The sequence below is a fragment of the Mustela lutreola genome, chromosome 1 (assembly GCF_030435805.1).
Source record: "Mustela lutreola isolate mMusLut2 chromosome 1, mMusLut2.pri, whole genome shotgun sequence".
Taxonomy (NCBI): domain Eukaryota; kingdom Metazoa; phylum Chordata; class Mammalia; order Carnivora; family Mustelidae; genus Mustela; species Mustela lutreola.
In genome coordinates this window covers 236,635,209-236,650,870 of record NC_081290.1, presented here as the reverse complement: position 1 = coordinate 236,650,870, position 15,662 = coordinate 236,635,209, and the positions used below count along the sequence as shown (strand labels likewise).

General features: G+C 38.2%; 1 protein-coding gene across 1 annotated transcript; it reads right to left on the bottom strand.

Annotated features, from left to right (window-relative positions):
- Nucleotides 1-13,453: 13,453 nt before the first annotated feature.
- On the bottom strand, nt 13,454-14,419 carry LOC131821719 (olfactory receptor 56B34-like). Its single transcript, XM_059158002.1, has one exon. It carries the CDS (start codon nt 14,417-14,419, stop codon nt 13,454-13,456), a length of 966 nt encoding a protein of 321 aa, XP_059013985.1.
- Nucleotides 14,420-15,662: the final 1,243 nt, after the last annotated feature.

Here is a 15,662-nt window from a genome sequence, read left to right as displayed (position 1 = left end):
TAATTGACAGAGTATATGGAATAGAGGATATAAAAGACATTCAAAATATGTTTAGAATAGCTGAATGATTTGACAGCCAAGGCAAAAGCATAGTTGTCCAAACTTCTGGGAATTAATACAATTTTTTCAGGAAGCTCTGAAAATGTGGTGGACAGAGACATACACACCTACCAGCCAGGAAAGCACAAAAAACAAACAAATGAAAAAACCCCAAAATACATTTGTGGAGAGAAAAGTTTCAAGAAAATACTAGCAAAGAGAACTCAGTAATTTATAAAAATGATTATATGCTAAAATCAGATGTGTTCTTTTTAAATTTATTTTTATTTTTTATAAACATAAAATGTATTTTTTTTTTTTTTTAAACATATATTTTTTATATACATATATTTTTATCCCCAGGTCTGTGAATCACCAGGTTTACACACTTCACAGCACTCACCAAATCACATACCCTCCCCAATGTCCATAATCCCACCCCCTTCTCCCCAACCCCCTCCCCCCGGCAACCCTCAGTTTGTTTTGTGAGATTAAGAGTCACTTATGGTTTGTCTCCCTCCCAATCCCATCTTGTTTCATTTATTCTTCTACCCACTTAAGCCTCCATGTTGCATGACCACTTCCTCATATCAGGGAGATCATATGATAGTTGTCTTTCTCTGCTTGACTTATTTCGCTAAGCATGATACGCTCTAGTTCCATCCATGTTGTTGCAAATGGCAAGATTTCATTTCTTTTGATGGCTGCATAGTATTCCATTGTGTATATATACCACATCTTCTTGATCCATTCATCTGTTGATGGACATCTAGGTTCTTTCCATAGTTTGGCTATTGTGGACATTGCTGCTATAAACATTCGGGTGCATGTGTCCCTTTGGATCACTACATTTGTATCTTTAGGGTAAATACCCAATAGTGCAATTGCTGGGTCATAGGGCAGTTCTATTTTCAACATTTTGAGGAACCTCCATGCTGTTTTCCAGAGTGGCTGCACCAGCTTGCATTCCCACCAACAGTGTAGGAGGGTTCCCCTTTCTCCGCATCCTCGCCAGCATCTGTCATTTCCTGACTTGTTGATTTTAGCCATTCTGACTGGTGTGAGGTGATATCTCATTGTGGTTTTGATTTGTATTTCCCTGATGCCAAGTGATATGGAGCACTTTTTCATGTGTCTGTTGGCCATCTGGATGTCTTCTTTGCAGAAATGTCTGTTCATGTCTTCTGCCCATTTCTTGATTGGATTATTTGTTCTTTGGGTGTTGAGTTTGCTAAGTTCTTTATAGATTCTGGACACTAGTCCTTTATCTGATATGTCGTTTGCAAATATCTTCTCCCATTCTGTCAGTTGTCTTTTGATTTTGTTAACTGTTTCCTTTGCTGTCTTATCAACATAAAATGTATTTTTATCCCCAGGGGTACAGGTCTGTGAATCGCCAAGTTTACACACTTCACAGCACTCACCATAGGACATACCCTCCCCAATGTCCATAACCCCACCCCCTTCTCCCAACCCCCTCCCCCCAGCATCCTTGTTTTTGTGTGAGATTAAGAGTCACTTATGGTTGTCTCCCTCCCAATTGCATCTTGTTTCATTTATTCTTCCCTACCCCCTTAACCCCCCATGTTGCATCTCCACTTCCTCATATCAGGGAAATTATATGATAGTTATCTTTCTCCGATTGACTTATTTCACTAAGCTTGATACTCTCTAGTTCCATCCACATCACTGCAAATGGCAAGATTTCATTTCTTTTGATGGCTTCATAGTATTCCATTGTGTATATATACCACATCTTCTTTATTCATTCATCTGTTGATGGACATCTAGGTTCTTTCCATAGTTTGGCTATTGTAGACATTGCTTCTATAAACATTTGGGTGCACGTGCCCCTTCAGATCACATTTGTATCTTTAGGGTAAATACCCAGTAGTGCAATTGCTGGGTCATAGGGTAGTTCTATTTTCAACATTTTGAGGAACCTCCATGCTGTTTTCCAGAGTGGTTGCACCAGCTTGCATTCCCACCAACAGTGTAGGAGGGTTCCCCTTTCTCTGCATCCTCCCCAACATCTGTCATTTCCTGATTTGTTAATTTTAGCCATTCTGACTGGTGTGAGGTGATATCCCATTGTGGTTTTGATTTGTATTTCTCTGATGCCAAGTGATGTGGAGCACTTTTTCATGTGTCTGTTGGCCATCTGGATGTCTTCTTTGCAGAAATGTCTGTTCATGTCTTCTGCCCATTTCTTGATTGGATTATTTGTTCTTTGGGTGTTGAGTTTGCTAAATTCTTTATAGATTTGGGACACTAGCCCTTTATCTGATATGTCATTTGCAAATATCTTCTCCCAATCTGTCAGTTGTCTTTTGGTTTTGTTAACTGTTTCCTTTCCTGCGCAAAAGCTTTTGATCTTGATGAAATCCCAATAGTCCATTTTTGCCCTTGCTTCTCTTGCCTTTGGCAATGTTCCTTGGAAGACGTTGCTGCGGCTGAGGTCGAAGAGGTTGCTGCCTATGTTCTCCTCAAGGATTTTGATGGATTCCTTTCGCACATTGAGGTCCTTCATCCATTTTGAGTCTATTTTCGTGTGTGGTGTAAGGAAATGGTCCAATTTCATTTTTCTGCATGTGGCTGTTCAATTTTCCCAACACCATTTATTGAAGAGGCTGTCTTTTTTCCATTGGACGTTCTTTCCTGCTTTGTCGAAGATTAGTTGACCATAGAGTTGAGGGTCTATTTCTGGGCTCTCTATTCTGTTCCATTGATCTATGTGTCTGTTTTAGTGCCAGTACCATGCTGTCTTGATGACGACAGCTTTCTAATAGAGCTTGAAGTCCGGAATCGTAATGCCACCAACTTTGGCTTTCTTTTTCAATATTCCTTTGGCTATTGGAGGTCTTTTCTGGTTCCATATAAATTTTAGGATTTTTTGTTCCATTTCTTTGAAAAAATGGATGGTACTTTGATAGGAATTGCATTAAATGTGTAGATTGCTTTAGGTAGCATAGACATTTTCACAATATTTGTTCTTCCAATCCAGGAGCATGGAGCATTTTTCCATTTCTTTGTGTCTTCTCCAATTTCTTTCATGAGTACTTTATAGATTTCTGAGTATAAATTCTTAGCCTCTTTGGTTAGGTTTATTCCTAGGTATCTTATAGTTTTGGGTGCAGTTGTAAATGGGATTGACTCCTTAGTTTCTCTTTCTTCTACCTTGTTGTTGGTGTAGAGAAATGTAACTGATTTCTGTGCATTGATTTTATATCCTGACACTTTACTGAATTCCTGTACAGGTTCTAGCAGTTTTGGAGTGGAGTCTTTTGGGTTTTCCACATATAGTATCATATCATCTGTGAAGAGTGATAATTTGACTTCTTCTTTGCCGATTTGGATGCCTTTAATTTCCTTTTGTTGTCTGATTGCTGAGGCTAGGACTTCTAGTACTATGTTGAATAGCAGTGGTGATAATGGACATCCCTGCTGTGTTCCTGACCTTAGTGGAAAAGCTGTCAATTTTTCTCCGTTGAGAATTATATTTGTGGTGGGTTTTTCGTAGATGGCTTTGATAGTATTGGGGTATGTGCCCTCTATCCCTGCACTTTGAAAAGTTTGATCAGGAAGGGATGCTGTACTTTGTCAAATGATTTTTCAGCATCTATTGAGAGTATCATATGGTTCTTGTTCTTTCTTTTATTAATGTGTTGTATCACATTGATTGATTTGCAGATGTTGAGCCAAGCTTGTAGCCCTGGAATAAATCCCACTTGGTCGTGGTGAATAATCCTTTTAATGTACTGTTGAATCCTATTGGCTAGTATTTTGGTGAGAAATTTCACATCTGTGTTCATCAAGGATATTTGTCTGTAGTTCTCTTTTTTGATGGGACCCTTGTCTGGTTTTGGGATCAAGGTGATGCTGGCCTCATAAAATGAGTTTGGAAGTTTTCCTTCCATTTCTATTTTTTGGAACAGTTTCAGGAGAATAGGAATTGGTTCTTCTTTTAAATATTTGGTAGAATTTCCCTGGGAAGCCATCTGGCCCTGGGCTTTTGTTTGGAGATTTTTGATGACTGTTTCAATCTCCTTACTGGTTATGGGTCTGTTCAGGTTTTCTATTTCTTCCTGGTTCAGTTGTGGTAGTTTATATGTCTCTAGGAATGCATTCATTTCTTTTAGATTGTCAAATTTATTGGCATAGAGTTGCTCATAGTATGTTCTCATAATTGTCTGTATTTCTTGGTTTTAGTTGTGATCTCTCCTCTTTCATTCATGATTTTATTTATTTGGGTCCTTTCTCTTTTCTTTTTGATAAGTCTGGCCAGGGTTTATTAATCTTATTAATTCTTTCAAAGAACCAGCTCCTAGTTTCATTGATTTGTTCTATTGTTTTTTGTTTTTATTTCATTGATTTCTGCTCTGATCTTTAGGATTTCTCTTCTCCTGCTGGGTTTAAGGTTTCTTTCTTGTTCTTCCTCCAACTCCTTTAGGTGTAGGGTTAGGTTGTGTACTTGAGACTTTTTTTGTTTCTTGAGAAAGGCTTGTACTGCTATATATTTTCCTCTCAGGACTACCTTTGCTTTGTCCCACAGATTTTGAACTGTTGTGTTTTCATTATCATTTGTTTCCATGAATTTTTTCAATTCTTATTTAATTTCCTGGTTGACCCATTCATTTTTTAGAAGGATGCTGTTTAGTCTCCATGTATTTGGGTTCTTTCCAAATTTCCTCTTGTGATTGAGTTCTAGCTTCAGAGAATTGTGGTCTGAAAATATGCAGGGAATGATCTCAATCTTTTGATACTGGTTGAGTCCTGATTTAGGACTGAGGATGTGATCTATTCTGGAGAATGTTCCATGTGCACTAGAGAAGAATGTGTATTCTGTTGCTTTGGAATGAAATGTTCTGAATATATCTGTGATGTCCACCTGGTCCAGTGTGTCATTTAAGGCCTTTATTTCCTTGTTCATCTTTTGCCTGGATGATCTGTCCATTTCTGTGAGGTGAGTGTTAAAGTCCCCTACTATTATTGTATTTTTTTTTGGTGTGTTTCTTTGATTTTGTTATTAATTGGTTTATATAGTTGGCTGCTCCCACGTTGGGGGCATAGATATTTAAAATTGTTAGATCTTCTTGTTGGACAGACTTCGAGTATGATATAGTGTCCTTCCTCATCTCTTATTATAGTCTTTGGCTTAGAATCTAATTTATCTGATATAAGGATTGCCACCCCTGCTTACTTCTGGTGTTTATTAACACGGCAAATTGTTTTCCACCCCCTCACTTTAAATCTGGAGGTGTCTTTGGGCTTAAAATGAGTTTCTTGTAGGCAACATATAGATCAGTTTTGTGTTTTTATCCAACCTGATCCCCTGTGTCTTTTGATTGGGGAATTTAGCCCATTAACATTCAGTGTACCTATTGAGAGATATTAATTTAGTGGCGTTGTATTGCCTGTAAGGTGACTGTTACTGTATATTGTCTCTGTTCCTTTCTGATCTACTACTTTTAGGCTCTCTCTTTGCTTAGAGGACCCCTTTCAATATTTCCTCTATAGCTGGTTTGGTGTTTGCAAATTCTTTCAGTTTTTGTTTGTCCTGGAAGCTTTTTATCTCTCCTTCTATTTTCAATGATAGGCTAGCTGGATATAGTATTCTTGGCTGCCTGTTTTTCTCGTTTATTGCTCTGACTATATCAAGCCAACTCTTTCTGGCCTGCCAGGTCTCTGTGGATAAGTCTTCTACCAATCTAATGTTTTTACCATTGTATGTTACAGACTTCTTTTCCCAGGCGGCTTTCAGGATTTTCTCTTTGTCATTAAGACTAATAAATTTTACTATTAGGTAATGGGTTGTGGACCTATTCTTGTTGATTTTGAGGGGGATTCTCTGCACCTCCTGGATTTTGATGCTTATTCCCTTTGCCATATTAGGGAAATACTCTACAATAATTCTCTCCAATATACCTTCTGCTCCCCTCTCTCTTCTCCTTCTGGAATCCCAATTATTCTAATGTTGTGTCATCTTATGGTGTCACTTATCTCTGGAATTCTCCCCTCATGGTACAGTAGCTGTTTGTACCTCTTTTGCTCAGCTTCTTCATTCTCTGTCATTTGGCCTTCTATATCACTAATTCTTTCTTCTGCCTCATTTATCCTAGCAGTGAGAGCCTCCATTTTTTTTTTTTTTTTTTTTTAGAATTAAAATGTTAAATTAAATGTTTTTTAATTTTTTTTTTAATTTTTTATTTTTTATAAACATATATTTTTTATATACATATATTTTTATCCCTAGGTCTGTGAATCACCAGGTTTACACACTTCACAGCACTCACCAAATCACATACCCTCCCCAATGTCCATAATCCCACCCCCTTCTCCCCAACCCCCTCCCCCCGGCATCCCTCAGTTTGTTTTGTGAGATTATCCATCAACAGATGAATGGATCAAGAAGATGTGGTATATATACACGATGGAATACTATGCAGCCATCAAAAGAAATGAAATCTTGCCATTTGCAACAACATGGATGGAACTAGAGCGTATCATGCTTAGCGAAATAAGTCAAGCAGAGAAAGACAACTATCATATGATCTCCCTGATATGAGGAAGTGGTGATGCAACATGGAGAGCCTCCATTTTGATTGCACCTCATTAATAGCTTTTTAAATTTCAACTTGGTTAGATTTTAGTTATTCTCCAAAAAGGGCTTTTATATCTCCTGAGAGGGTTTCTATAATATCTTTCATTTTCGAGCCCGACTAGAACTTTGAGAATCATCATTCTGAACTCTAGATCTGACATATTACCAATGTCTGTATTGATTAGGTACCTAGCCTTCAGTACTGCCTCTTGTTCTTTTTTTTTTGTGGTGAATTTTTCCGCCTTGTCATTTTGTCCAGATAATAGTATATTAAGGAGCAACTAAAATATGAAAAGGGTGGCAAAGACCCCAGGAAAATACACTTTAACGTATTTTCAGTCAGAAGAGACCCCAAGTCGTGGGGGGGGGAAAGGGTATAAAAGAGGTTCAGAAAAAAAAAACAGTTAAAAAAAGAAACCAAATAAGAAAAAACATATATATATATATATATATATATATATATATATTAGATAAACTAGTTAAAAATGTTAAAAAAGAAAAGGGTAAAAGTTAAAAAAAAAGTTAGCAGAAGAAAAATAAAAAAATTGAAAAAAAAATTAACTGCAAGACTGAAGTATCTTGGGGAGAAAGCCATGAGTTCTCTGCTTTGCTTTCTCCTCCTCCAGAATTCCGCTGCTCTCCTTGGTATTGAAACTGCACTCCTTGGTCAGTGAACTTGTTCCTGGCTGGATTTCTTGTTGATCTTCTGGGGGAGGGGCCTGTTGTAGTGATTCTCAAGTGTCTTTGCCCCAGGTGGAATTGCACTGCCCTTACCAGGGGCCAGGCTGAGTAATCCGCTCGGGTTTGCTTTCAGGAGCTTTTGTTTCCTGAATGCTTTCTGTTAAGTTCTGGAGGACAGGAATGAAAATGGCAACCTCCCAGTCTCTGGCCCTGAGGAGCCGAGAGCTCGGGGCCTCACCCCTCAGTACACCCTCAGAGAATAGCGCCCAATCACTCCCATCTCCCTGGCCTCCGGCCGTGCTCTGAGCCCATCCAACCTGTGACCGGTTCAAGGTAACCCCAAGCTGAGAGCTCACTCCTCGGCTCTGTCTTTGTAGCCGGCTTCCCCGTTCTAATATCTGCAAGCTCTGCGACACTCAAGACACCCCCAATCCTTCTGCGACCCTGTGGGACCTGGGGCCACACTGACCCCGTGTGGGCTTCACCCTGGTTTAGCCTCTGGAGCAATGTCCCTCAGTGGAACAGACTTTTAAAAGTCCTGATTTAGTGCTCCGTTGCTCCACCGCTTGCCAGGAGCTGGCCCCTCCCCCTGTGGTCTATCTTTCCGTTGCTTTGGATTCACTTCTCCACCAGTCCTACCTTTCAGAGAGTGGTTTTCTGTTTCTAGAATTGCTAGAATTGCTGTTCTTCTCTTCGATCTCCTGTTGGATTTGTAGGTATTTGCAATGTTTAGATAAGCTATCTAGATGATGATCTGCTACCTGATGTAGTCTCAGCCTGCTACTTCTCCACCATCTTGGCTCTTCCCCCTCAGTCAAATGTGTTTTATCTCCAAAATGCCAGATAGACTTAACATCCAAAAATCAATTAATGTAACATGCCATATCAGTGGAATATAAACCCAAACCACATGGTCATCTCAAGATGTAGAAAAAGCATTTGAAAAAAATCTAATACCCATTCAAGATAAAAATACTTACAAACTAGGAATAGAAGGGAATGCCCTCAACCTGATAAAGGGCATCTATTGAAACCCCACAGCTAACAGACTTGATGACACAAGATTGAAGGTTTTCTCTCTAAGATCAGGAATGAAATACATAGGTCTGTTCCCACCACTTCTATTGAACATTATACTGAAGTTCTAACCAGGACAGAGGCAAAAAACTGAAATAAAAACTGAAATAAAAGACATTCTGATTGTAAAGGAAGGAGTAAAACTATCTCTGTTTGCAGACAACATAATCTTGTATGTAGAGGATGCTAAGCAATCCACTAAAAAGCTATTATAATATAAATGAGTTCCACAAGGTTGCAGGATATAAGGCAACTTATACAAAAATTATTTGTGTTTTTTACACTAGTAATGAACTATTCAAAACTGAAATAAGAAAACAATTCCATTTAAAACACAATGAAATATTTAAGAGTAAATGTAAGAAAAGAAGTAAAAATTGTGTACTCTGAAAACTACAAAACATTTTGAAGAAATTAAAGATGAACTAAATAAAGGGAAAGATATTTTGCGTTCATGGATCAGAAGAATTAATGTCATTGTGATGAAAATACTCTTCTAATTGATCCATAGATTCAATGAAATCCCTATCAAAATTCTATCTGCCTTTTTGGGAGAAATGGACAAGTTCATTTTAAAATTCATATGGAAATTCAAGGGACCTGGAAGAGCTAAAGAATATTAAAAAAGAACGAAGTTGGAGAACTCACACTTTTTAACTTACTACAGTTATACTGATCAAAACAGCATGGTATTGATATGAAGATATACATATAGTTCAAGGGGATAGAACTGCAAATTCAGAAATAAGCTGTCACACTTATGATTAACTGCTTTCAACAAACTTATCAAGTCAGTTCAATGGGAGAAGAGTCTTTTTAATAAATAGTACTGGGATAATTGGATATCCACATGTAATAGAATGAAGTTGGACCCTTTCCTCACTTATCATATATAAAAATTAACTTGAAAAGGATCATAGGCTTAAACGTAAGAACTAAACAATAAAACCATTAGAAGATAATATAGGAACAAAACTTCAAGACATTGGGTTAGGCAAAATCTATGAGATCAAAAGCACAAGCAACAAAGAAAAATATATAAATTAGACATCGTCAAAATTAAAAACATTTGTGCTTCAAGGGATACCATCAATGCATTAAAAAGACAATATACAAAATAAGAGAATATACATGTGAATCATGTATCTGATAAGGAACTTGTATGTAGAATATTCAAGGAATTCTTACAACCCAATAACAAAAGGACAAACAACCCAACTAAAATTCCAGTTTAAAAAATGGGCAACAGATCTGAATGGACATTTCTCTAAAGAAGATATGCATATAGCCAATAAGCTCAACATCATTAGTCATCAGGTAGTGCAAATCAGAACCACAGTGGAATACCACTTCACACTAACTAGAATGCCTATCATCAAAAAGATAGAAATGAAAAATGGACTTTTTTAGTTTTTTTTTTTTTTTTTTTTTTTTAGAGAGAGAGTGCACAAGAGCAGGGAGGGAGGGGAAGGGGGCAGAGGGAGAAGAAGAGAGAGTATCTTAAGCAGACTCCACACCTAGTGTGGAGCACAAAGTGGAGCTCAATCTCATGATCCTGAGGTCATGACCTGTGCCCAAATCAAGAGTCAGATACTTAACCAACTAAACAACCCCGGTGATCCCCAAATGGATTTTTTAAAAATTTATTTTCAGCCTAACGGTATCATTATTTTTTTCACCACACCCAGTGCTCCATGCAATCTGTGCCCTCTATAATACCCACCACCTGGTACCCCAACCTCCCAACCCCCCGCCACTTTAAACTCCTCAGATTGTTTTTCAGAGTCCATAGTCTCTCATGGTTCACCTCCCCTTCCAATTTACCCCAACCCCCTTCTAACTCCCCATGTCCTCCATGCTATTTGTTATGCTCCACAAATAAGTGAAACCATATGATAATTGACTCTCTCTGCTTGACTTATTTCACTCAGCATAATCTCTTCCAGTCCCGTCCATGTTGCTACAAAAGTTGGGTATTCGTCCTTTCTGATGGAGGCATAATACTCCATAGTGTATATGGACCACATCTTCCTTATCCATTTGTCCGCTGAAGGGCATCTTGGTTCTTTCCACTGTTTGGCGACCGTGGCCATTGCTGCTATAAACATTGGGGTACAGATGGCTCTTCTTTTCACTACATCTGTATCTTTGGGGTAAATACCCAGGCGTGCAATGGCAGGGTCATAGGGAAGTTCTATTTTTAATTTCTTGAGGAATCTCCACACTGTTCTCCAAAGAGGCTGCACCAACTTGCATTCCCACCAACAGTGTAAGAGGGCTCCCCTTTCTCCAAATCCTCTCCAACACATGTTGTTTCCTGTCTTGCTAATTTTGGCCAAATGGATTTCTTATTGTAGAATGGTCTTAGAGTTTTAGAATAGTGTTATTTGTGGAGAAAGTGTAGAGAGTGTCCATGTATTTCCACTCCCAGTTTCTCTATTATTAATAACTTATCTGGTACAGTACATTTTTCACTTTTAATGAACTAATATTTATAGAATATTAATTAAAGTGCATACTTTATTCAGATATTTTTAGTTTTTACCTAATGTCTTTTTTTTTCTGTTCCAGGATTCCACCAGGATATAACATTGCATTTAGAACCATTTTGATTGATGGTTTTCTTATGATTAGACCAGGGTTATGTGTTTTTGGAGAAAGACCATGGGGTAAAGTGCTGTTATTATATCAAAGATACTTATGAACACAATTTATCAGTGTTGGTGTGAACTTGATAACCTAGCTGATATGGCATTTGTCATGTTTCTACATTTCTAAATTTATTCTTTCTCCCACTTCCCATGCTGTGCTCTAGTTGAGGGTGGTATATGTACATAAGTTATTTGGAAATTTTGTACATGGAAGATTTATCTGTTATCCTCCATTCATGTTGTATCATCTACTTATATTAGTGTGGTATATTAGTGTGGGATATTTTGTACATTGAATATTAACCTCATACTAGGACTTCTGATGTGTAAAGAACTTAGAAGTCATCATTCCTGTCTTGACAAGAAGAAAAGTCAGAAAAAAGCAATATTAATAACTTTTCTTGTATCCATTAGGGAATTGATTGTTACAGGACAAAAAGCCACCCTAAAATTTGATGAGATTGAAAAACACTGGTTTTCCTACCTGGTTGCTTAGAGTAGAAGCTGCTGGAGTGGCAAACTGGTAGGAAAACTTCCAAGGTAATATTGAAATATTGCTGGATTACAAATATGGTCTAGCATGAGAATGAGAAATAGGCAGAGGCTGCAGTTTTACAGAGGCTCCATTCTATATTATTTACAGCAATCTCTGCAGATTCTCACAGTAAAGATCCAAGAGGAGACCCCTGGCATGGAGAGGGGAAAAGTTAACATTGTGAAATAATCCCAGAGCATTTTCATGATAAAGGTTTCCTCTCCAGGAGAAGAGACTTACTAGAACCATACCCCATGTAGAGGAAGGCTATTCCTCTGACTCTAGGAAGTCAGTTAGCCCTGTCACCTTTGTTCTCTGATGGGCTCAAGAAAGATGGTCTTCAGTTTGTCCAGCTTTATCTTGTTGTAAGAATGGGAGTGACAACTTCTGAACTTCCTTTATGATTTGGAGTGAAAGGAAGTTTCTCTGAGTCTCCCATAATTTTTACTGATTTGTTAGTTTTCCAAACACTATATCCATTTAAAGATGTTTGTCCATCATTTCTACTTGTTCTCACCCAGAGTCTTTCAGTTATCTTATCAGTCATTAATAGAAATGGAATCCAATCTCTTGGATAACCAGAGGAAAAGAGATTATAGTATCTTTCTCTTTGGACTTATTTTTTCCTCCCTGAAATTTAAAAAGATCTCAAGGACTTGGTCCAGACATCATATAGAAAGAATAACAGGGTCTGACCCATCCATTAGTGTGCTGCTATTTATCAGCTGTCAGTGCTTTTGTTTTTGGTATATGGAATCACACGTTTAAAAAGGTGAAAGCACCTGGTCCAATTCTGCCTTGACATTAGGTGTAATAAAACTCTTTCTAACTTGCTCTGTCAAAGGAAAGATGATTCAATTCCTTAAGGATTAATGGCCTAAAATTCTCACATTTCAGTTTCCAAATTTACTGGCACAAGTTAGGTTTCTCATTGAAAAGTATGCATAATGCCATGTGATAGGGTCAGCATGAGATGCAATCATATCCACATGTTATATTGAAGCCAACATTCCACCCTTACTGAGCTATACTCCGGCATTGAATGAAATAAATAAAAAAAATGACCAATTTTCCCTTTGTTCCTAAGCATCTGTCATTTCTCTTACGGAAAAAGTTTCTCTTCAGATACTTCTGGTATTCTTTACACTTTCGGTGACCCATTGGACATCATTGGGATTGTCTTAATTCATTAGTGAAGTTCAAGTAATGTTTAATGTTAACAAAAAGCAGTTGAGATATCCCTCTTTGGGCTCTAATGCAAATAAACTCAAGAGTTGGTGAAGACTGTATAAAGTAATAAAATACTGTCAAATTCTTGACTTACATTTATATAACTAACAGGATCTTCTAGGGGGACTCTAGAGGATTTAAAATATGCTATATTTACTATTGGACAGGAAGAATGCTGCCAGCTTTTAAATGGAAAATTCTTTTATTAAGAGACATGTAATTTGTAGTCTTACTTGGATATCATTCCTTTTTATTTTCATTTTTATTTATGTTTTTAAAAGTTAGTAGCAAGGTTGAATAGAGAGAAAAGGGTCAAGAACAGGGTTTGCTTGGGTTCTAAAGTCACTGCCAACTTCTTTCCCACTTGACCTTGGATAAGTTTCTCAATAACAATTGTGTCGTCTAAATAACAGTTGGACTTGTTTCAGAGGGTTGTTATGCAATTATATGAGTTAATATTTGTGAAATGTTTAGAACAGTGCCTCGCACACAGTGTATGCTATACAAAACAGGTAAATTAATATGAATTGATGTTCCTAACAATTGGGAGACATGCAATCTTAACCCATGGCTGTTACGCTCTAAAGCCTGTGCTCTTTCTGTAACACCAGTTATAAAACACTGCCATTTAAAGTTGGCTCACTTCCTGGACATGTTGTCGCCCAAACCAAGCACCTTCTGGAAGCCTGCTCTCAGCTCCTGGGTCCGGAGGGCATACACCATGGGGTTAAAGGCTGGGGGCATGACATTGTGTAGCACATTGAAGAGAGCAGGGATGACAGGGAGCTTTCTTTCTGCCAGCTGGGTGACAGATACAACAATAGCAGCTGTGTAGAAAAAGAGAATGAGGATGAGATGGGAGCTGCAGGTACTCAAGGCCTTTGATATTGCTTCAGCAGAGTTCAGCCTCATCACGGAGTGAATAATCAAAGCATAGGAAGCAAACACCAGACCCATGTCACTCCCCGCTATAACCCATACCAACACCAACTGGTAAAATTTGTTAATCGTGATGTCATCACAGGCCAGACTGGTGACCCCCAAATTAGAGCACAGGCAGTGGTCAATTTCATTCCTGGAGCAGTAGTGTCGCTGGGCAGCCAGTACAGGCACTGGGATGGTCAAGAGGCCATTCCTGAGCACCATGGACAGTGTGGCTTTGATCACAAAAGCCTCAGTGACTATGGAGGGGTACCGAAGTGGGTAGCAGATGGCTACATATCTATCGACAGCCATGCAGAGGAAGATGCCTGACTCCATGCACATAAAAGAGTGGATGACATAGATCTGAGCAAAGCACTCAGGAAGGCTGATGGCCTTGGCCTCAAACCATAGAATGGCCAGTATCTTGGGCATGATGGTGGTAGCCAGGCCAATGTCCACTATAGCCAAGATACCAAGGAGCCAGTACATGGGCTGGTGCAGGGAAGGCTCATGTTGGATGGTGATTAAGATGAGGATGTTGGCACCAAGAGCTAAGATGTAGAGCAGAGCCAGGGGCAGGGAGAGCCAGTGCTGCCACTCGTGAATGCCTGGGAACCCCATGAGGATGAACTCAGACACTTGGAACATGGAGCTATTGTTTATACTCTGGATAGTATCCATATTTTAGGATGTCTTCTTCTCAGCATCTGCCTGTGGATTAAGGGAAGCAAGGATAGTCTGCATTTAGCTTAGGTGAAGGTAAAAATTTGTGTACAGGTATAAGATTCACAAACAATAATTCGGTCTTTTAAATATAATGCATTCTTTATCCCCTTGAGGTTCTGGGAAAAAGTACTTAAGAATAAAAGAATGTTCAATATAGATAATAAGATAAAGATTTAATATAATAAAAGTAAAGATGTATTGATTTTATGCACCTGGAATCCTGCATAGAAATTTGTTTTCTCATAGTTTTGTAGCCAAAAAGTCCAAAATCAGGGTGTTGGCAGTCCTGGTTTCTTCTAAGTCCTCTCTTGTTGGCTTTTAGATAGTTATCTTCTGGTGTCTTCATGTCATCTAGTCTTTGTGAATGCACATGTCTGTGTCCAGATTTTCTCTTTTGGACACTAGTCACATTGGATTATGGCCTGTGGTCAAGATTTAATTTTAACTTAATTACCTCTTTAAAGACCTTTTTGCCAACTGTTAATTTTGAGGTACTAGAGATTAGAATTTCAATATATGAATTGAGGGATACAATTGAGCCATAACAAGTAAGTAAATTTAGGGAGTAGAGGTGATGTCTCCATTCCAGGGGATCTTCAGAAAGAGAAAAAATGGCATCAGTTAGAGCTCTAACCAGACTTTTTAAGTGCCCTGTTGCTGGAAAATAGTTTCTGACCTAAAACACTTCATTTAATCTTCACCAAACAGGTGTAATTCATATGGGGAAACAGACTGAATGATTTATCTAAATAAGGATCATGTGTCAAAATCACTAATAAGTGTCAAAGCTATAGCAAAATTTTAATGGTATGCATTTAAATTCAGCATTCCTTCTATAGACTCTTAGTGGATAGCTCAGTACCCTATAGGATAGCATTTGTTTCCTCTTCTGATTATTAAAGTAATGTTAAAGACATATCTAGGGCTATATTTTTAAATCACCAACATTATTAACAAAAGATAGGAGGGACTAATGGCAATAAACATTTATTTTTTCTTTTCAAGATTTTATTTATTTGTTTATTTAGATTTTATTTATTTATTTGACAGACAGAGATCACAGTAGGCAGAGAGGCAGGCAGAGAGGGGGTGGGAAGCAGGCTCCCCACTAGGAGCAGAAAGCCTGATGTGGGGCTCAATCCCAGGACTCTGAGATCATAACCTGGGCCAAAGGCAAAGGCTTACCCCACTGAGCCAC

Bases quoted from the DNA above. Each gene is read 5' to 3' on its own strand.
- LOC131821719 (XM_059158002.1), bottom strand. From the start codon at position 14,419: ATGGATACTATCCAGAGTATAAACAATAGCTCCATGTTCCAAGTGTCT.